The 23,291-nt window shown below is 38.4% G+C and overlaps 1 protein-coding gene across 2 annotated transcripts in view; it reads left to right on the top strand.

Annotated features, from left to right (window-relative positions):
- CD96 (CD96 molecule) overlaps nucleotides 1-23,291 on the top strand; it is a 93,906-nt gene that overhangs the window by 57,111 nt on the left and 13,504 nt on the right. Inside the window, exons 9-12 of one of the 2 annotated variants that reach the window (XM_074404402.1) lie at nucleotides 8,910-8,978; nucleotides 9,476-9,547; nucleotides 21,783-21,848; nucleotides 22,616-22,705. In XM_074404402.1, the coding sequence (XP_074260503.1) occupies nucleotides 8,910-8,978; nucleotides 9,476-9,547; nucleotides 21,783-21,848; nucleotides 22,616-22,705 (297 nt within the window). The remainder of the gene's footprint in view (nucleotides 1-8,909; nucleotides 8,979-9,475; nucleotides 9,548-21,782; nucleotides 21,849-22,615; nucleotides 22,706-23,291) is intronic. The other variant, XM_039477381.2, reaches the window with a different exon arrangement.

Below are 23,291 nucleotides of genomic sequence, written 5' to 3'. Positions count from 1 at the left end.
CATGGGGCACTTGGGCAGATTCTTCAGAAATCCCTGACTGACCTATTGCTGCTGTCTCTTAGTGCAGGCCATGCTTCTCTTCTGGTCTTCTGCTTACTTCTCCCTGCAGCCTCTAAACTTCTGAAGGTCAGCTCCTCTTGGGGGCTTATTTGCTCCTCTAGGTGTTCCTCCCAAGTGAGATTCTTTTCATGGCATCCTATTTTGTCTGGAAAATACACACCTTTGCCTGCTCTATGGTGGAAGTGCTCCCTTCACCAGTGTGGCCCTGTCTCTCTTCTCCTCACCCATTCAGAGCCTATAATGGCTCTAATGCAGTCTCTCCCGCCTACGTAAGGCACAACGCCCCTTTGTCCTAAATTCCTGGACACACAGGTCAAGAGATCTGAGTCGTTCTCTCAGATCCACACTTCACTTGGGCTAAAGTGAAGGAGTGGATTCTTCTTCATCTCCTCCACGAGGGAGGGACTAATGCCCAGGACCCTTCAAAGGAACTCTTAGCCAGACTGTTGCCACCCTGCCACACAACTTTGAGGCTGATCATGGCCCAGCACTGATAGCCCCCACTCCTCATGCCTCGCATGTCCTGCACAAGTGGGCTAGAACTCTGCTTTCAACGTGAGACTGCTCATTCCCTGTACTAAGGGTCTTAACCTTTGTGACCTCATCTGAAATGAAGGTCCAAGGATTCCATTTAAAAACTGTGATCTGCATTATCCATTGAAGAGTTAAAGGAAATAAAGTAAAAATGAAGCAACATGATGAGGTAATGGTTTACGCACTGACAGGATCCTCAGAAAGCGGTAGTTCTTAGCAATAGTGTGATGGATGGAAAATAAATACTGAATTCTAAAAGCATTGGCCAAAGGTGAGGATGCTTGAGGAACATGAAGGGAGACAGAAGAATGGAGAAAAGAGAAAGCTTTCGCGTGGGTGGTTCCTTCCTCCCAGGGTGATTAAAACAACAGAAGAAACTAAGCAAACAAAATACCTACTACAGCACTTGGTTCACAACAAGTGTCAACATGTTGTATTGTATTATTAGACCCTGTAGATAGTTTGGAAATACAGTAACAACACAAGGTAAAAAAATAGAGTGGCTGATTAACCAGTCTGTCTTTGTCTAAGGGGTGTGTGTGTGTGTGTGTGTGTGTGTGTGTGTATGCGTGTGTGTGTTTTAGTAACAATAAATAAGCCAAGTTTGGAATTATGTATCTACTTGAGATGGATGCTGATATAAACAAAACCAAGCTCACAAGGACCAAGGCCTAGTGAAGGGAGGAGGGAAGTGGGCAGTGAAGAGCAGCAGAAACCTACAGTTGGCATGAACAGCCACATGACACCCTACCTGTCATATCCCCACCACCGCACTCTCGCCGTCTCTTGCTTTGCTCAGCCAAGTTGGACTCTGAGTTGTTTCTTCAACATGCCAGGGTTGCTCTCGTCTCAGGGCCTTTGCCCTCATTTCCTATGCCTGAAAAACTCTTCCGCCAAATATCTAGATGGATCACACCCTCATCTTCTTGAAATTTTTGTTCAAATGTCACCTTCTCAATGAGGTACTTCATGACCATCCCATTTGAAATTGCAGCCGCCTCCCACCCCACTTCCTGTCCCCTTTTTTGGCTGTATTTTCTCCATAGCACATTTTAACATCCTCTGTAAGTTATCTGTTCGGCTCCTCTCCACAAAAATAAATCTGATGAGGGCCGTGTCTTCTGTCTGATTTGTCTACTGATACAGCTATATTACCTAGAACAATGATAACACATGGTTATCAATAAGTATTGATAATTCAGTAAATTTTTTCTAAATGGAGAAATTTTTTTAAGTACAAACAAAGCAGAGTTTAACAAAGGAAGGCTTTAGGGAATGCAGAGGAGGGCTCCCTAAGGCATCTGGCTAGTGCTGAAGTCTGGGCAGTCTTATGACAGGAAGCTGAAAGGTGACGGTGGGACAGGAGGAGAAGCTATCAAAGGCTTGCTGTTCTGGGAGGTTGTGTGCTAGACATCGTGAGTGAGCTCTTCCGTGGCTAGGCCCTGGTTCTGATGATGCATGCTACAGCAAGGCTAACTACGCTGATAAGGCTACCAGAATGGAATAGTCTTTAGTGTCAGACAGGCTTGGGTTCAGTTCTTATCTCTGACACCTATTAGTTCTGTAGCCTAGAGCAAGTGATTCTGATGGCAGCAGCTGCCTGAGTGGACTAGCTGCTGGGAGGATGCCAGCTGCAGTGGGGGAGGTATAGCTGGGACTTTGGAGCTCACGGAGGCTGGGAACAGGCGGGAGCCTGCCCCAGACTGACTTGGTGGGGCAGGAGCCCCAGACTCAGGGCAGCTGCCACCACCCAGCTGTGACTCTGGACCCGGGCATCCCTGTGCTCTCAGAAACCTGGGAAAACCCCTACTCCCACAGGCTCAGAAGGGCCTGCCCCCAACTCCCTGGACTCTCCTCTCCCCACTCCTGGCACCTGCTCCAATTTTGGAGCAAAGTTGTGGCTGAGCCAAGGCACTGTCCTAATCTGGCCAGGTGTGTGCATGCTTAGGGCAGTACTGACACACCAATCCCCCACCTTGCTGCCTCTGGACTTTGGGCACCAACGAGCACAGGAGGGAGGCAGTGGCTGGGCTGAGCTGAGGGCAGCTGGCTGCAGGCCAGGCATATGTCTGAAAAGGCATAGGTCCCCAGTAAAACCTCACCTTTGGGCCAGGGATAGCCTGAAGCTAGGGAACCAGGCTGCCAGTTCCAGGTGAAGGTCATGGCTGGAGTGAGAACTTCATTGATGACCACTGGACCAATCAGATAGTGCTTTTTCCAGGCCCCGCCCCCCGGCCTCCCAGGAACCAATCACCATGTGCCTTCTCCCTTCTGAGCCCATGAAAAAACGAGGACTCCGCCAGACTCAGACAGAAGTCAGGACCGGGACTCAGCCCGTCTCAGAGAGAAGTCAGGACAACCAGCTATGGAAGGGAGCCACCCACCATGGGTCTCCTCGTCCAGAAGACTTGTCTAGAGAAAGGAGCTACCCACCACAGGTCTCCTCTCCACTGAGAGCTGGACACTCAGTGGGACAGCCTGCCTGTGGAAAGGAACTACCCACTTCAGGTCTCCTGAGAGCTGTTCTGTTGCTCAGTGAAACTCCTCTTCACCTTGCTCACCCTCCAGCTGCCTGCATACCTCATTCTTCTTGGATGCAAGGCAAGAACTTGGGGCCTACTGAATGGCGGGACTGAAAGAGCTGTAACACAGCAGGGCTAAAACATACCCCCACCTGCTCACCACATTGCAAGTAATGAGAAGGAGAGAAGACCTGTAGCCCTTCAGGGAGCTCAGACCGAAGGGCCTCTTGGGCCAGGGCTGTAACACCCTGTTTGGGGTGCTACAGTTCCTGGCATCTCCAGGCTTTCGGATGCCACAGTGTTCCCTTTGTCCAGACACCAGTGCCTGCAGCAGAAGCCGCTTGCAAGACATCTGGTCCAGCAGCAGCCTCACACAGAGTGGGCACCCATGCTGGCGCCTGGAGTTTCCTACCTGCCGCAGCAGCCAGTATGCCTGGCTGTGCACAGCAGCCAGATCCCAGGCTCACTAGTTCACACACTCCTTGCTGCTCTGCACCTGGCTCTCCCTTGACAGGTGTGGGATCCAGGCTGGTAGCACAGACCAAGCACAGCCTGGTGGGCTAAGTGGGTGGAATGAGCCCAGCAGATGTGAGCAATACTCAGGCAGAAGGCACCACTGGCCACAGAATTTCTGGCTGGCAAAGCAACACCCCAAGGATCCTGTGACAATCTCACCTCTATAGTAGTTTCCTTGTCTTAAAAAATGAGAGTAATATTATCTAGTTCATATGATTATTTTGAGAATCAAATGTGAACGTGCATAAAAATCAACAATGAAGCTAAGACTCATACCGTCCAGTCTGAGAAGGCATGTCATGATTAAGAGTCCAGTAAGCAAAACCCATTTCAAAATAAATCAAGACCTTTATTTGTAATTTTAAATTCCTTGAAAGAGGAAACAATGTGACCACATCACTAGTTCTCTTTGTTTAAATTACCAGTTTCTCCTTTTTCCTCCCTTTAAGCGACTTTGCAACTGCTCACTTGCCTTTTTCATTTGGCATATAGTAGGTCCATATTAAATTATCTTTAAAATCTATGTTGTTTGGAAAATATTTTAGTATTTCCCCAAAGTTAACCAACCATAGATCTTCCAGGCTTCCTTTAACTTTCCTTTCTCTAGCAGTTAGGTCACCAGGAAGACTGGCTAGAGTATAGGTTGAAAGATTCTGTTCTGCTTAATGATGTCACATGGAGATGACCAGAATTAGCTCTTTCAGAACATGTTTCTGGCTACCCACTCAATTCAGCATTGACTGAAACTGTCTTCTAACTTAATTGAGTTTCCAGTGATAGCACAGAGTGGGGTTTTTTATTTTCATGAGAAAATTTTTAAAAGAGTTAAAATAGAAATGGGCCAAGAAGGTTTCAAACCTCCTCATGTAACTTCATGACCATTTCTGAACTAGTATAAACAAAACATTTTGTGTGAAGTAGCGTTTACCTCTAAATTTCATATTTCCTGGAAATATGGGTCATTATAGTGTATCTCTGGATACTTGCAATGTTTGACAATAATAAACATTCACATTGAAGAAGAAATAAACACTCAGCAAACAAAGCCATCAACTCCCTATCACTGAGTTTGGCATATTACTTGCCTGCATCATAATAGAAAACACTATCGAATATTGAAGAAATTTTGCTATGTTGTGAAGTATAAACTGAGCCTTAAAACAAAAGGCACAAAGCAAGCTGTCTCACATCCAGAAATATATGATCAATATAAATCTTTCAAAAACATGGCTACAAGAAATGCAAATAAAAATTTTTAAATGCTGTACATCATATCAAGAGACAGTCAGACATGTTCCTATATAGTTACAGAATCTCCAGGTCAGGTTCTAAGAAGGGATTTAAAAAAAAAAAAAAAAAAAAAAAAAAACTCCTAAGAAATAAGCAGTGTTTCTGCACCTGCGTGTGACAGTTTGATCACTGTTCTCCTGTTGCTGCTGATGTCTCAGATATGCCCTGTGGCAGGTAACACCCCAGCTAGTTCTCACATCCAGTTCAACTCAGCACACAGAACAAACACTCCTGAGGACTTGTAAAAGCTCAGCAATGGAATGGACAAGTGCCTCAGCAATGGAATGGACAAGTGCCAGACATGACTATTACTAATCCACGGCATGTGAGACCACACACTGGGCCTTTGTACTGGCTACACCCTCTGCCTGAAAGCTCCCACCCTCCCTCCACTGGCCACAATCTCGCACTAAATTCCTTGGGAAAACTTTCCTGGGACTCTGACTGGGCCATCCCCCCTTTAATATATTCTGATATTTGAATTGGCTTATGTGATCCTCTGGTTGATGTCCATCTCCGCCATGAACTTAAACTCCAGGAGAGCAATATTCCCAGTGCCAAGCACAATGCCTGAAATACAGACTCCCAAATGTTGGTTGAACAAATAAAAGAATGTGTGCAGGGAGTAGAAAGAGAGGACTATGTGAAGATTGTTAGAGATCAGATCATGGAATGTGAAGGAGCCTTAACCTTGAACCATGGTATAAAGTGGGAGAGAGAAGAGTAGATTTAATTCATCTAGGAACTACATAGTTCTCTAAATGGCTTTAACTCTGGCTTCTATATAATGAGTGAGGTTCCACAGTAAAGGGATCAATCTCTCAATAATCTGTGCAAGCTGATTTAGACCCTCAGGTCAAAGCCTAAGGAAAATTCAGCTGGATACCAATATGACCGAAATAACTTTGTGCTCTGTAAGAGACTAAGTATCATTGATCCTTTTGTTCCCTGCCCTGGACATATATTCAGCCCTCAGTGTACTCCACAGCCCTGTGTGTGAGAAGGGTAAAGCAATGTAGATGTCTAAGTCAGGGCAGAGATATAGTCACACAAGGATTAAGGCAGCATGCATTCCTGAGGCATGTTTCTCTCCCAACAAGGTCCCCAAATAACATAATAGGTAGAATCAAATGAATGAGTTCTTCTCCTGCAGTGAACTTTGAGAAACGATTTATGTCACATTATTTTCTGACCTCTAAAAAATAACATTTAATTAGTCATTTTAATGTAAATGAAATTCCCAATCAAGTTATACTTCATCAGGATTCCTGTGATTCCCTGCCAGAATTAAATCACATATTCTGGTCAGTGCCAGCACCCAGTGTGGGCAACCAGGCTGGCATAGAAAAGTGTCTGCTGCTTGCAGATAAAGCCTTTTTAAAGGCTGCTGGCAGTTGCTTATTAGACTGAGATTTCTAGGTAGTGGTCATGTAGTTTACAAATAAATATTAAGTTCTTTGATGTTAATTTCCTAGATCTTTTTTTTACATTCTCATTATTATCATAGCACCACTTATAAAAAAAATTCTTTTGAATTTACTTACTAAGTCTCTCAGCAAATACTTTTGGAGGTTAATTCTCAGCATGAGAAAGAGAAGGGATGGAAAGAAGGTAGAAAAACCATCTTTATTCATTAGGAAGAACTTATCATATCTCAGCATCTCATACGGTGTTCAAATTACTTATAGCTAATTTATTTTTTTCTGTATGTTTTCACCTTGTCTTATCCTAAAAGGAATATGAAGTAACTTTAAAATTACATAACAATACAGAATTTTGAAAAGTGGTAACTGAAGGAATTGCTTTAGAGAGAACAAAAGCAACGTCTTCTCAATGAGCAAAATAAAATTATAAATCACTTGGTGATCCATAGATTAGTAAAATTGTATTGTAAGACAGTTGTCCAGAAGAACAGCTGCACTTAATGCAGAGACAGACTGGGCCCTCCTCTAGAGGGCGTAGTGCAGCACAATCCCAGGAACTTGATCACTGCAAGTGAACAATGGCGACCCCTCCCCATGTCCCAACTATTAGACTGTTATCTAGTGTCAGATAATGGGAAAATCCTCAGTACTAAAAGAGCAATTCCACATTGAGTAGGAATGTGGATCCAATACTAGTTCAAAGCAATCCACAAAAGCATCAAATATCCTTTAGGTAAGCAATCTTGAGTACTTTTTTAAATTAACACAGCCTTTGGTGAACGGTGGGAGGCAGTGAGTTACAATTACTGCACAGGAATCTGGTACCGATGGCTCAGTGGATGGCAGAGGAGAAGAACTGTAGGTGATTCTGCCAGTGAGAAGTTACTATCCTACCATAAAGCTAACGCCCCAGCCTACTATCACAGGCTTCATTTCTGACAATTAGCCCTTTTCTGGTACAACACTTTGGAATGTAGTTCTTGAACTTGGGCCAGGCTGAGGAAGCAGGGATTAGTTACCTTAGGTCAACTTTCTTCCATAAAGACCAAGGAAAATGGGACAATTGTGGAACTCCTCAGGAGATTCAAGTGGCCTATAGTTAGAATATGCTTTCATTATCAACATCTGAACTAAACTGCAAGTTATCCGTTTTATGGCTTCTAAGATATACTTTTTAGCATTTACTGTATTCCAGGCAGACTTCTAAGTATTTTATATGTATGACCCTTTTAATCATGAAGTCACAGTGTAGTAAATATCTCTTTGTAGTTCACTGATGGGCTTCATTGCAAAAAAAAAAAAAAAAAAAAAAAAGATTATAATTGATTACCTCTGGATGTGAACCTCTGGTTTATAAATACATAATCCACAATGTCAACTTATTTATTTGATTTGATTACCCATGTTCTCTATTTAAGGCATGCCCTTTCACAGAATCGAGGTACCAGGAAAGCTGGCTGCCATTCACTACTAACTAAAGCTTGAGGATGAATAAACATACAGGCTATCATACTATAAGGATATTTTATAGGATACTTTACACATTATACAGCACTCTTTTTATGAAGATCTGGGGGAAAGTTTCTTTCTAATTACAATAAAAAGAATAACTCTTTTAATAACTGTGTTAATAATAATGCTGCTTTATCTTATTATATTCATCAATCACATAACCTGAACTCTTTATTTCTTAGCATTTGCTACCAGAAAGGTCAGACCAAATGTGAGGTCCACATCTACTAAACACAAAGGGCATCACAAAATGCTCTTTGTGCACTATCCCCATTTAGGTTTCAGCAAGACTCAACATATTTTTTCTACTATATTTTCCTTGTTCGTATTTTCCCTTTCTGCTTTTATCTTCTTATATTGCACATTGATGTAAACCACCTTGAATACATTTTGAAACAAAGGAGAAATACATGTAAAATGTATTTAAAATTTTTTCTTTCCAAGAGATATAAACATGATTTCAGTGAACTGTGGTTGGATATTTTTCTTCTTTAATCTACCTTGCTGTATATAATAGTTCTAAAATATAGAGCTATTTTCAAATGAATATGAATCAGTCTTTCACTTGTGGGGAGTAAGAGGGAAGGAAGAGAATGCACAATTACGGAGTATAAAGATGGAGAAATGACTTTGCAAACTAACAATTCAAGTAAATATGATACCATACTTAGTATGTGAAGATACTATGTCACAACAGTATTTGTGAACATTCACTATAAGGTAAGTCTCATGAGAGCAGGGACCCTGTCTTCACTGTTTATTGCTATAACCCCAGCATGAAGAATAAAGTCTGACACACAGTAAACACTAAAATAATGTATTTTGAAAGTATGAATGTAATGCATTTGGAATTAGGAGAACTGAGTTAATAGCGAAGAAATGATATTGGATGTTGGTTATTTAACCACAAGCATATTCTTTTTAGATTCCATCTCATCATTTACAAAATGAGGCTATTCACTAAGATCCTTTCCAACCCTAATATTCCAGGCACAGGTAAACATATGAATGTAGATACATATAATAATTTGGAATTTTGTTTTCAAAATAGGATATCCGGCTATATCTTCAGTGACTCTTGGAGATGTGAGTGCCTCGAAGCTAAACAGCACTCCTCAATGTGAGTTCGGCAAGGTTTTCCTCCATGATTGGAAAGAGAGGGCACAAGTTTTACTACTGCTTCTATAATGTTGACGTTTCAGCAAACAGCTGTATTTTTCATTTGATGTTAATATCTTGGTTTTGAGTTACTCTACAGTGACTATATATTAATAATTTCTATAGTCTTTAAAAATAAGGGTTGGTGACTTGTTATTATATTGTACCTTTATTTGTCAAGGGATTTTAAGGCAATATTAAAGTAGTCTTCACAATACTCTCAGTGATCTGAGTTAGTGACAAGAACAGAAAAAGAACACAAATCAGTGACAAGCTGGCATTAAATATAAACTACAGAGCTTTTGCTTAATATGCCAGCTAGTGTTCCTGCATAGGGAAGCATATTTTCAATTTCCGATTTCCCAAAAGTCACATAGATTAAAAATTCTGTGCATCAAAGCAAAGTTAAATTACAGCTTTCTAAAAAAGCTGTAGTCTGAAAATAATTTTGTCTTTCAGCCAGCAATTCTAGTGTGACAACCCGAGGCTTCAGCTACCCCCAGACCTCCAGTGAGACAGATGCCAAAAAATGTTAAGTATAATCGTGGGTCCCTTGAGTCCTCTGAACTTCAGTGACTCATCTGACACATATATTGAACAACATCTATGTGCTTTTTTGTAATAATATTCACAAATGTTCACAAAGCATCTATCATGTTTAAAGTATTGTTGTAGATGCTGAGAATACACCCGTGGACAAAAAACATCTAAGCTCCAAATTCTGATGAAGGAGAGACAGACAAGTGGTGATAAGTTACATGAACAAAAAGCACAGGAGGGAGACAGTGGGGATCAAGAGTGAAGGGTTGCCATTTTAAATGGGTGGTCTTGAAAGGTCTTACTGAGGAAGGTGACATCTGAGTGATGATATAACCAATCAAGCTAAAAGAGCAAGCTGTGAGTATATCTGGGAACAGGGCAAACTAGCTAGAAAATTCATATCACTAATAAAAATGAAAAGAGGGAGAAAAATGTGAGACCAGAAATTATTTCATTGTATTTTCAATCTGGCCAACTAGCAGCAGGATCTGTGGGTGCTGCTTTAGCACGTACGGACAGGGGTTGAAGAAGAAATATATTGCCTCTTAGTGGTATAAAACAACGATCAGTGTGGCGGAGAAGTGGCAAGGAAGGAGTGAGGAGCAAAAGGAGTGAGGCACTGGATGCCACAGGGGCAGAACTCTGAATTTAAATGCTAGACTCTTTGCCACAAAGAGTAACGTGTATGTCCCTTTGGAAAACATTTAAGTTGTACAGTTAAAACTGTAAAAGTATTTTGTATCCACTTGCTCCCTCATTTTGGGAACTTGTCCTTAGGCAAGAAAGAGAAAAAGAACATGAACAGGACTGTTCTTTGTAGCATTATTTATTTATTTTATCCCTTTGATGAACCTCGGGCTCACAGATTTGAATTAATCATGATATTTAATTCATGAGACACTTTCATTATTGGTCAATGCATGACCCTCTGTAATTTAACATATTTCTTTTAATAAATATGTTAATAATGTAATAGACACCTGTGGACCCAGTACCCAAATACAAGAACTGAAAAGACAGTATTCAGAAGGGGGAGCATAGAAAGACATCTAAAAATAAATGGAACTTAAGTGTCTATCAGAATGGCATGGCAGATTACTGTGAAAAGAGGAGACTGTTCTAGCAAAAGAACCTAGAAATAGTGATTATTGATAAGAAAAAAAAATTAAAATGTACCCCTGCCATGCACATTACACAAAAATAAACTCTATATAGTTTAAGATCTTTACATCAAAAGCAAAACATTAAAACATGCAATAAAATGTGGATTTCTTCCTGCTTTGGAGTAGGGAAGGGCTTAATAAAGAGACATAAAGCCGTAACCATAAAAAAGATGTAAAAATTAGAATAAAATCAAGAAACTTAGGTTCATCAAAAGACTTCTTTAAAAAAGTAAAACAAAAGACAGGCTATAATCTGGAGAAGATATTTGCCACAAATATAATTTAAAATGAATCAGGAATATATAATGATTAAAATTTTATATCAAAAGATTGCAAAGAATGCCTACATATTAATAACAAATATGACAAAAAGTAATAGAAAATGAACAAAAAGTCACATCACAAAACATGAAATACACATGGCCAGAAACATCTAAAGAAATGATCAGTCTCTCTAGTAATCAGGAAATGTAAATAAAGACTAGAATTAGAAAATCATTTTACATGTAATCAATTCATAAAAATTAAGAAATCCTGTATTGCCAAGTGTTGAATAGGATTTATCCAACATCCTATCAATGTAATTTCTTTCATGTTACTGGTGGTACCCTCACTTTCCAATATCCTTTGGCATTGTATTTTAAAGCTGAACATGTGCATACCTACAATCCAACAGTTCTATTCCTAGATATTAAAAAACCCTCCAAAATTAGTACATGTATACAGAAGATATGCACACAAATGTTGGGAGGGAACACTGTTCATATAGCAAAAACTTTAAATAATCTAAGTGGGTATAGTCAGGAGGGCAGATAAACTGTAGCATACTAACAAAATATCATATTAGAAAGCAATGAAAAATAAGTGATTGGCAACCATATACAACAGCATGAATAAATCTTAACATGCTGAATTAAAAAGTAAATACCAAATAACAACATATGGCATAATATTTTCTAATGAGATTTTAAAGCATGTATAATCAAACAGCATATGCCTTAGAGATACTATAGGATATAAAATTATAAACTATATAAGTGGATGATAAATATAAACATTCAGGATAGCATTTGCTTTTGATGGAGATATAAGGGATGAGACAGGAAGAAAACATTTACGGTATTATTTATAGTAACACAAATCTGTGTACATGAATAGGAGAGGGTGTTAGGAGTGACAGGGTATTAAGAGGGTGAAAAATATGTTCAATTATAAGAAAAATGTGAATATGAAGAGATAACTCAATAAGATACTATGAAGCCAGTCAAAACAATAGTCATAAACCTGATCCATTCCTCCTCACTGGGGGGGGACCTCGGAGTCAGGGCCTCCAGCCACCCCCACCCAGATGTATCTACAGACAGAACTCTGAGCTCTCCCTGGGACAGAGTATCTTATGGGAGGGGTGGGCCATCACCTTGGTTGTTTGGATGACTCAGCCCTTCCAGCCTGCAGGCATTGAGACTCCTAGCTGAACAGAGCAGAGGCAGTTCCCCAGCACAGCTGTTTCGTTGAGGCATTACCAGACTGCTTCTTTAAATAGACCCAGATCCATTCCTCCTCACTGGGTGGGTCTTCCACCCAAGGCCTCTGGCCAGCCCACCCATGCTGCATGGCCAATAGAGTTCCTTCCTAGGACAGAGTGCCCAGTGGGTGGGGCAGACAATTGCTCTTTGGGCATCTCAGCTGGTCCAGTCTTTGGACCTGAAAAGCCCAAATCAACTAGGGGCTGAGGGATCCCCAACACAGCACCACCGCTCTACCAAAATGCAGCAAGACTGCATCTTTAAGCAGGTCCCTGGTTCCATTCCTCTTGCTGGGTGAGATCATTCAACTGAAATCTCCAGCCACCTCCTACAGGCATACTCAGGCCAGTAACAGGTCAGCACTCCCCTGGGACAGAGCTTTCAGAGGAAGGGGCAGTCAGCCATATTTGCTTTATCACAACCTTTACTGATGATACCTCCAGGTACTAGAAAAGCCAGTGTGACTAGGGTCTGAGGCAGACCCATAGCAAACCGCAGCAGCCCTACAGAACAGTGCTCAGACTGTTCAAAGAAAAACAAACAAAATACAAAACACAAAACAGCAACAACAAACACACACAAAAAAACCCATCCAAAGATCAGCAAACTCAAATATTAAAGGTAGGTAAGCCCACAAAAATGAGAAAGAATTAGAATCAGCATTTTTAAAAAAACTTAAAAGCACTGCAAAAAAAAAAAAAAAGGAGTGCTCCCATTCCTCCAAATGACCACAACACCTCCTCAGCAATGGTTCAGATCTGAGCTGAGGTGGAGATCACTAAAATAACAGAAGGAGATGTCAGAACCTGGATAAAAATGAACTTCACTGAGCTAAAGAAACACATTGTAACCCAATGCAAAGAAGCTAAAAATCATGATAAAACAATGCAGGAGTTGACAGCCAAAACAGTAGTATAGAAAGGAACATAACTGACCTGACAGAGCTGAAAAACACACTGCTAGAACTTCACAACTCAATCACCAGCTTTAAAAGCAGAATAGACCAAGCGGAGGCAAGAATCTCAGAGCTGAAGACTGTCTTTCTAAAATAAGACAGGCAGACAAAAACAGAAAAAAGAATGAAAAGAAACGAACAAAACCTCTGAGAAATACGAGATTATGTAAAGAGACTGAATCTATGAATGATTGGGGTACCTGAAAGAGATGAGAATGGAACCAATCTGGAAAACATACTTCAGGATATCATCCAGGAGAACTTCACCAACCTAGCAAGACAAGCCAACATTCAAATTCAAGAAATATAGAGAACCCCAGTAAGATACTCCATGAGAAGAACATCTCCAAGACACATAATCATCAGATTCTCCAAGGTCAAAAAGAAAGAAAAAAATGGTAAGGGCAGTCAGAGAGAATGGCCCAGTCACCTACAAAGGCGAAGCCCATCAGATGACAGTAGACATCTCAGCAGAAATCCTACAAGCCATAGGAGACTGGGACTCTATATTCAACATTCATAAAGAGAAGAATTTTCAACCCAGAATTTCATCTCTGGCCAAACTAAGCTTTATATATGAAGGAGAAACAAGATCCTTTTCAGACAAGCAAATGTTGACAGAATTCATTACCACCAGACCTGCTTTACAAGAGGTCCTGAAGGACGCACTAAAAATGGAAAGGAAAGACCATTACCAGCCACTACAAAAACACACTGAAGTACACCTACACACATTGTGAAGCAACTATATAAACAAGTAGGAAATATAACCAGCTAGCATCATGATTATAGGATCAAATCCACATATAACAATACTAATCTTAAATATAAATGGGCTAAATGTCCCAATTAAAAGACATAGAAAGGCAAGCTGGATAAAGAACCAAGACCCATCAGTATGCTGTCTTCAAGAGACCCATCTCACTTGCAAAGACATATAGGCTCAAAATAAAGGAATGGAGAAAAATTTACCAAACAAATGGAAAACAGAAGAAAGCAAAGGTTGCCATCTTAGTCTCTGACAAAACATACTTTAAACAAAGATAAGAAAAGACAAAAAAGGAGCATTACATAATGGTAAATGGCTTAATTCATCAAGAAGACCTAATTAAACTAAATATATATGTACCCGATACAGGAGCACTCAGATTTAGAAAGCCAGTTCTTAAAGAGACTTAAACTCTCACACAGTAATAGTAGGAGACTTTAACACCCCAGTGACAGTGTTAGGCAGATCATCAAGACAAAAATCAACAGAGACATTCAGGACTTGAACTCAGCTCTAGATCTAGTGGACCTTATAAATATCTACAGACTCTCTACCCCAAAACAACAGAATATATACATTCTTCTCATCACCTCATGGCACTTCCTCTAAAATTGATCACATAATCAGAAATAAAACACAACTCTGCAAATGCAAAAGAACCAAAATAATGATAAAGTCTCTCAGACCACAGCACAATCAAATGAGAACTCAAGACTAAGAAATTCACTCAAAACCGTACAACTACATAAAAATTGAACAACCTGTTCCTGAATGATTTTTGGGTTAATAATGAAATTAAGGCAGAAATCAAGAAGTTCTTTGAAACTTATGAGAACAACAATACAACATACCAGAATCTCTAGGACACAGCTAAAGCAGTTCTAAGAAGGAAACTGATAGCACTAAATGCTCACATCAAAAAGCTAGAAAGAGCTCAAGTTAAAAAATAACATTATAACTAAAAGAACTAGAAAACCAGTAGCAAACAAACCCCAAAGCTAGCAGAAGACAAGAAATAACCAAGATCAGAGCTGAAATGAAGAAGATGGAGACACACACAAAAAAAACCTTTCAATAAATCAGCCAATCTAGGAGCTAGTTTTCTGAAAAAGATTAATAAAATAGATTTACTACTAGCTAGACTAATAAAGAAAAGAATAAAATAAACACTATTGGAAATTATAAAAGGAATATTACCACTGACCCCACAGAAACACAATCATTAGAGAATACTATAAACACCTCTCTGCAAATAAACTAAAAAATCTAGAAGAAATGGATAAATTCCTAGACATATACACCTTCCCAAGACAATCAGAAACTGAATTCCTGAATAGACCAATAACAAGTTCTGAAATTGAGGCAGTAAGTAATAGCCTACCAACCAAAAAAGCTCAGGATTATATGGATTCACAGCTGCATTCTACCAGAGGAACAAAGAAGAACTGGTAGTATTCCTACTGAAACCATTCTAAAAAAACTGAAAAGAAGGAAACTTCCTAACTTGTCCCACGAAGCCAGCATCATCCTCATCCAAAATCTGGCAGAGATACAACAAAAAAATAAAACTTCAGACCAATATCCTTGATAAACATTGATGCAAAAATCCTCAACAAAATAGTAGCAAACCAAACCCAGCAGGACATAAAAAGCTTATCCATCATGATCAAGTTGGCTTCATTCCCAGGATGCAAGCCTGGTTCTACCTACACTAATTAATAAATGTGATTTATCACATAAACAGAAGTAAAGACAGAAACCACATGATTATCTCAAAAAAAGCAGAAAAAAACCTTCATTAAAATGTAACATCTCTTCATGTTAAAAACTCTCAATAAACTAAGAATTGAAGGAACATACCTCAAAATAATAAGAACCATATATGACAAACCCAAAGGCCAGTGTCATACTGAATGGGCAAAAGCTGGAAGCACTCCCCTAGAAAACTGCCACAAGACAAGGTGGTTCCAATACTATGTTGAATAGGAATGCCTTCTCTCAGCATTCCTATTCAACATAGTATTGGAAGCTCTGGCCAGGGCAGTCAAGCAAGAGAAAGAAATAAAGTATATTCAAATAGGAATAAAGGAAGTCAAACTATCTTTCTTTGCAGATAACATGATTCTATGTCTAGGAAATCTCATTGTCTCAGCCCAAAAGCTTCTTAAACTGATAAGCAACTTCAGAAAAGGCTCAGAATACAAAATGAATGTGCAAAAATTGCTAGCAATCCTGTACACCAACAACAGAAAAGCTGAAAGCCAAATTACAAATGAACTCCCATTCACAGCCACAAAAAGAATAAAATGCCTGGGAATACAGCTAACAAGGGAAGTGAAGAACCTCTACAAGGAGAACTACAAGCCTTCTCAAAGAAATCAGGTATTACACAAATGGAAAAACATTCCATGCACATGGATAGGAAGACTCAATATCATGAAAATGCCTATACCACACAAATCAATTTATGGATTCAATGCTATTCCCATTAAACTACCATTGACATTCCTCACAGAATTGGGGGGAAAAAAAAACTTTTAAAATTCATATGGAACCAAAAAAAGAGCCTCAATAGCCAAGGCAACCCCAAATAAAAAGAACAAAGGAGGCATCATGCTACCTGACTTCAGACTATACTGCAGGGCTACAGTAACCAAAACAGCATTGTACTGGTACAAGAACAGACACATAGACAAATGGAACAGAATAGAGAATCCAGAAATAAGACCACACACCTACAACTATCTGATCTTCAACAAACCTTACGAAACAAGCAATGGGAAAAGGATTCCCTATTTAATAAATTTTGCTGGGAGAAATGGCTAGCCATATGCTGAAAATTAAAACTGGATCCCTTCCTTATACCATATAAAAAAATCAACTCAAGATGGATTAAAGACTTAAACATAAAACCTAAAACTATAAAAACCCTAGAAGAAAACTTAGGCTATACCATTCAGGATATAGGACAAGCAAAGATTTCAAGATGAAGATGCCAAAGCTACTACAACAAAAGCAAAATTTGACAAATGGTATCTATTAAACTAAAAAGCTTAGCACAGCAAAAGAAAGTATCAACAGAGTAAACAGACAGCCCACAGAATGGGATAAAATTTTTGCCATCTATCCATCTGAAAAAAGTATAATAGCAGCATCTATAAATAACTTAAACTAATTTACAAGCAAAAAACAACCTCATTAAAAAGTGGGCAAAGGACATGAACAGGTAATTCTCAAAAGAAGACATACGTGTGTCAGAAATATGAAAAAAAAAAAAACTCAGCATGACTGATCATTAGAGAAATGCATATCAAAACCACAATGAGATACCATCTTACACCAATCAGAATGGCTATTACTAAAAAGTCAAAAAACAACAGATGCTAGTGAACTTGTGGAGAAAAAGAAATGCTTTTACACGGTTGGTGGAAGTGTAAATTAGTTCAACCATTGTAGAAGACAGTGTGGTGATTCCACAAAGACCTAGAGGCAGAAATATCATTCGACCCAGCAATCCCATTACTGAGTATATAACCAAAGGAATATAAATCACTCTATTATGAAGACGCATGCACAGGTATGTTCATTGCAGCACTATTCACAATAGTAAAGATGTGGAATCAACCTAAATGCCCATCAGTAATCAACTGGATAAAGAAAAAGTAATACGTATACACCATGGAATACTATACAGTCATAAAAAGGAATGAGATCATGTCCTTTGGAGGGACATGGATAGAGTTGAAAGCTGTTATCTTCAGCAAACTAATGCAGGAATGAAATAACTAAACACCACATGCTCTCAAATTTTCCCCATATCAGCAGTGTTACCATCCATATGTTCACTGAGGTGGCACTTTTAGTTGCCTTCAAGAACTTTTCCTTTGCAGTCACAACTTGGCTAATCATTTGACCCAAAAGGCCTAGCTTTGAGCCTATATCAGCTTTTGACATACCTTCCTCAGTAAGCTTAATTATTTCTAGCATTTGATTTAGAGTGAGAAATATGCTTCTCTTCCTTTCCTTTGAACTCTTAGAGGCTGTTTTAGGATTATTAATTGGCCTAATTTCAATATTGTTGTATCTCAGATAAAAAATAAGAGGCTTAAAGAGAGGAGGAGAGATGGGGAAACCACCAATAAGTGAAGTAGTCAGAACACACACAGCATTTATCAATTAAGTTCTCAATCTTCTATGGGTGCAGTTTGTGGTGCTCTAAAACAATTTCAATGGTAATATCTAAGAACCCTGATCACAGATCATCATAATAGATATAACAATAATGTGAAAGTTTGAAATATCTGAAGAATTACCAAAATGTGGCACAAAGACGTGAATTGAGCACATGCTGTTGGAAAAATGGCACCTATAGACTTGCTTGACAAAGGGTTGCCACAAATCTTCAATTTGTAAAAAAAAAAAAAAAAAAAAGCAGTATCTGTGAAGTGCAATGAAGTCAGGCCTGCACCAGTTTCTGGGGGCTTCATGGTTTTCCCCATGGTTAAGGCACAAGCTCCACATGTGCAAAGCTTGTGAGTGTTATCTTTGTCAGCAAGAGCATGAGAGCTGCATTTGTGGACCAGGTGGACATGGTAACAGTGGTCACAGAAGCTAGCACCAGTGTGTGCATCCTGGTGGCAGAGGTGGTGCTGGCCCAATACATATTCACCTTCAAAAGGAAGATGAGACAAAAAATCAAAATCATCAAGATTCCTGTGGACAGGCCTTGTATCTCTGGATATTGTTTGCCACCTATACTGTTGTTCGAGGACAAAATCAAAAATGGAAGAACTCAGAATGCCTTAGGAATATTAGATAGCTAAGAAATGACTCATCAAAAGTCTGCTGTGCATGTAAAAATGATGCAAGAATTCCAGAAAAGTTCAGTTTGCATCAAGAACCCTGCAAAGATAACAAATTATCTGTGGTTTTGTTAAAGGAAGATGCCAAACTTCAGATAATAATGGACTCTGCTATGACACTAAGTAGATTTTCCTACAAAGGGAAAATATGCCTAATGTGTTATAATATGATTGACAACTATAAACTTTTCACAGGTGAATGTCAAAAAAGCGACTAAAAGAAAAATATTTTATTATTGCAGTTAAACCTGTTACCTTTAAGAGAAGTACCCGTTTATGGTAGAATAGAATGCTATCCAACATAGTGTCTTTATTGAACAAGCTTTTCCAAAAGTGAAATTTAAAGAAATTGAGGAAGAATCTGATGGTATGCTCAAGGAAGGATATAATAATTTACTTGAGAAGCTTCAATAACACAGTACCTGAAAAATATTCATATTTTCAGCAGATATTGGTGCTGTAGAGAAGTTTATCAGTCAAGCTGGTGTTTATCATTCAAATGCCAAAGTAGTGTTCATTTGTAGATTTGTGAAAATGTGTACTCAAAGGATTTAAAGGAGAATTAATTCATGCAGTTAATGAACATAATGTTGCCTTGAAGTACACAGAACATTTCAGTCAATTAAAAGACAATAGCAACATAATTCTGCTGAGACGCCCAAGATTTTAAAAGGGCATACAGAATGGCCAAATTTTCACATTCTGAAAATTACATCTCTAAATGATAGAGTGGAAAAGCATTCAGGAAAGTATTGTTTCATCAAAAGATGAATCACTAGAAGTAGCCAACTCTGTCTTACAGAGGATTCAGTAAACAAGCATTCTTCAGGATGTTCCCTCCTGTGGGAGCAAATGATACTAGAATTGTTCATCTCTTCATCTTGCTGAAAGACTATTTTTTATAATATTATTCTGGTCCTGAAAGTTTACCTTCATATATTTAAGTATTTTCAGACATGTGGAATCCATCAACAGGAAACTCCATTTTCTTCACCTCTCTCACCATACTTCCCACTACATGTTGTTAACAGATTAAAACAAAAACAAAAAAACCTCGAAGTAAAAATTAGAAAAATAACTCCCTACTTTTACAAAATGGCTTATGTTTTTTTAATTTTATCAGGCCTTATTTTTAGGAGTCTTTTAAAATTGGGAATGTTAGAAGACCAAAAAGAAGTTTTATGAAATTACAAAAAGAAAACTGCATACTTTTAAGTGTTGTAATGTTTGTAATTTGTAATCATGCTGATGATATCACCATCTCCTAAAATTATGTTAAGTTATTTTGCTTGGGGAAAATCAATATTGATCAGAAAAGCCTGGCTCTGCATACTTGGTGAAAACTATTAATGTCCACACATCACGAACCATTACAAAATGTTCTATATTGATTCACCAATAATAAACATGAAATGGAAAATATTTTTAAATACCCATTTTCCTTAAATGGATAGCACTCATTCAGCCATTTAGAGTTTAGCATAAATTAACTTATCCCATTCCTTCTCGCAAACATATTTTGATGAGATACAAATAAAGGCATCAAGGTTAGAAAGTAAGAAATTAAGGAAGATGCTGTACCATATTGCGGAAAAAAACTACAAGGTTATTCAGAACAAACAGCCTTCTTTATAATTTTACCTAAATCTAAAACTGGTCCCAGTTGTTTTTCAATTAGTTATTTTTCTTTGCAAATCAAATTCTGGCTAATGACATAATCATTAAAAAATGCTTAGTCCATCCTCATCTATAGGCCTTGGTATTTCTGTCTAGACAAAAGTTAATAAAGATCACATATGCAGGATCAGAGAATTATATTGAAAATAAGAACATCTCCCTGAACTCAGATTGCAAATAAGTTGTGTATGAAACCACTCTTACTTCTGAGGTGACCCCATATGGAAATAGCTATGACAAACTGTCCTCTAATTAAGCCATAAAGAATGGACTCTCACCTCTTCCGGAGGGCCTGATCACACACCTTGGTCAGCAGCTGCAACTCCTGTTGATACCTAAGAAGAAACAAATAATAGAGAGGGCTAAGAATGTGGTTTGTTTTGGTTTGGTTTTGCTCATTTGATTTGGTCTTGACACACAAGAAAGTTTTTCACTGGGAACCACATGTATGCTAATATTTTAAATGAATGCATGTAATATCTTTGTACTGATTACAACCATGTAGTACTATAGTTATTTTACTTTACATTACACTGCAGTCCTTTTATCAGATACAGATATGTGGTGCCTGCCAAGGAGTGAATCTTTCTTGCCAGAGATAGGGCAATAAACAAAATGAGTTGTTAGATCTATTTCAAAAGCCATATGTGCTGCCTGAGTTCGCTGCCATCCACTCAAGGGAAAGATTTGCTTCTAAATACTTCAAAAGGACTCACTCAGCAGCCGACAAAGCCTGTGACCACAGGGGTCTGATAATTCACTGCCAACACATTTCGTTTCCACAGTTCAGCAAGAATGTCAGCTGACCCACAAGCACAAAGTATTTTCTTCCCTTATGCATGTTCTAACAAGGTCTTCAAAGTCCTATTGGCAACTTTTCTTGACTAAAGGCCACCATAACACACCTGGCCTTTCATTCTCTTCCACTTTTTTTTTTTTTTTTTTTTTTTTTTTTGGCTCATCTATGAAATGAGCATGACACACTCTCTGGCTAAAAGAACATCTCCTAGTGTTTTCTTTCTATATCTTTCCTGCTTCTAAGTGGCCATAATTACAACTTTTCTTATTATAGACATTTGAACCACAAGAATCCCTTCAACTCCCACTTTGTTTGAGGACATTCTAGTGTATGCTACAGAACAGTTTAATGATTTTGCTTTAAGTATTCATTAATATTCTTTTTTATAATTATTAGATTCAATTAGCAGTCAAGAAGAGATAATAGAATAACTAGTCTTATATAGGTTAACTCTTCTGTTATCTTCTTCCTTTAGCAGTTTCATGGATACCCCATGAAACACACAGTTCATCTCCCTCAGGTGCAGGCTCAACACTTCATGGTGAGTAGATGGGGAAGATTCTGGGACATTGAAGGTAGTGGTCAGCTTTATTTGGGTACAAGGTGTAAAAACAAGAACTCAGCCTCAGATAGATATGTAAAAGTACATCTTGATGGTGAAAATTGCAATGAATGGAACCAAAATTCTTCCCAGACATTCAAAGAAGATATTCAGACACCAAACCTTAGATTTTTATACATTTTATTTCAAAAAATCCGCATAATAGCATTTTTTTTACCAGTTAGATCTATGAAAAACGTATTACAATTTTTTTCATTGGAAAACAGAATCATTAGTCAACATGGATTTGTCTAGTCTAATGTTGGAAAGGAATTTTTATTAACCTTATCAAACACATTGGCATTGGGAGAAATCAGTATTTTGATCGGTGGAACTTCTCATACCAAAAGAATAGGGATAGGGCCTCTTACCTTTCCATGACCCCCAACTCTGGCCTTTTTCTGTACCACTTAAATTTCTCACAGAGATTCTTTAGCAGACACCATCTTGTTGTTTGAATGTGTGGAGCTGCTTTTTTGGTTTTTTCAACCAATAGGAAATTGTCTTCCTTTGGCAATTGTTAGATAAATCTCAGCATCTCAGCCTTGCTGTAAACTGGTTCATAATAAACTTTAAACATAACATTTAAGGGATACTTAGACAATTTAAATCGAGCTCTTTCAAACAGCACATGATACCCAGTCGTGATTTTATGCCACTTGATCAAGTTGAGATATCTTCCCCAGGTATCCTCTTTATATTTCTAGACAATGTCTTTACCAGCACAGCCAGAGCATTTTCTGAAGTCCCCACAACTGCCAATGGATCTACGAAAACTAATCATATCCATATCACTGGTAAGCCGTTTGTCATATTTTGGGGAATTTTATGTTTTATTCACCAACAAATACTTACCAAGTATCTACCACTTGCCAGGCACTATGACAGTTGGTGGATACACAGTCAAAACGCTCGCTTTTTGAAGATTATAATCTATTAGAGATCATGTATTGTAAATAAATAATCATACAACTAATTCTATTTTAGATAAGTACTATGATAAGGTGTTGTCAAACAGGAAGTCCTGATTTTAATTGGACGATAGGAGAGGACTCTCTGAGGATATGATACTTAAATTAAAATCTGACAAAAATAAATAAGAATTATTCAGGTGAAAAGTAGCAAAAAAATATTTCAGGCCCATGAAAACATAGTCTGAGAAGGAAATCATTGGAACAAAGAGTACTCCTATAATTCAACTAATGTAATTTTCTCTTGCAAAATGTAATCCCTTCTTTTATAACATAAGAGAGCAAAAGATTCAGTCAAGTTGGAACCCTCCTAATGAAGGTCATGATTCTAAGTTCACAGGCATAATCAACTTCAGCGGTGTTCATCTGACTAGGGAGCACTATACCTAGGTACTCAGCTCATTTTGTATCG

The sequence above is a fragment of the Saimiri boliviensis genome, chromosome 8, assembly GCF_048565385.1.
Source record: "Saimiri boliviensis isolate mSaiBol1 chromosome 8, mSaiBol1.pri, whole genome shotgun sequence".
NCBI lineage: Eukaryota > Metazoa > Chordata > Mammalia > Primates > Cebidae > Saimiri > Saimiri boliviensis.
Note: the sequence above shows the minus strand (reverse complement) of the source record. Positions and strands in the feature narration are given on the sequence as shown.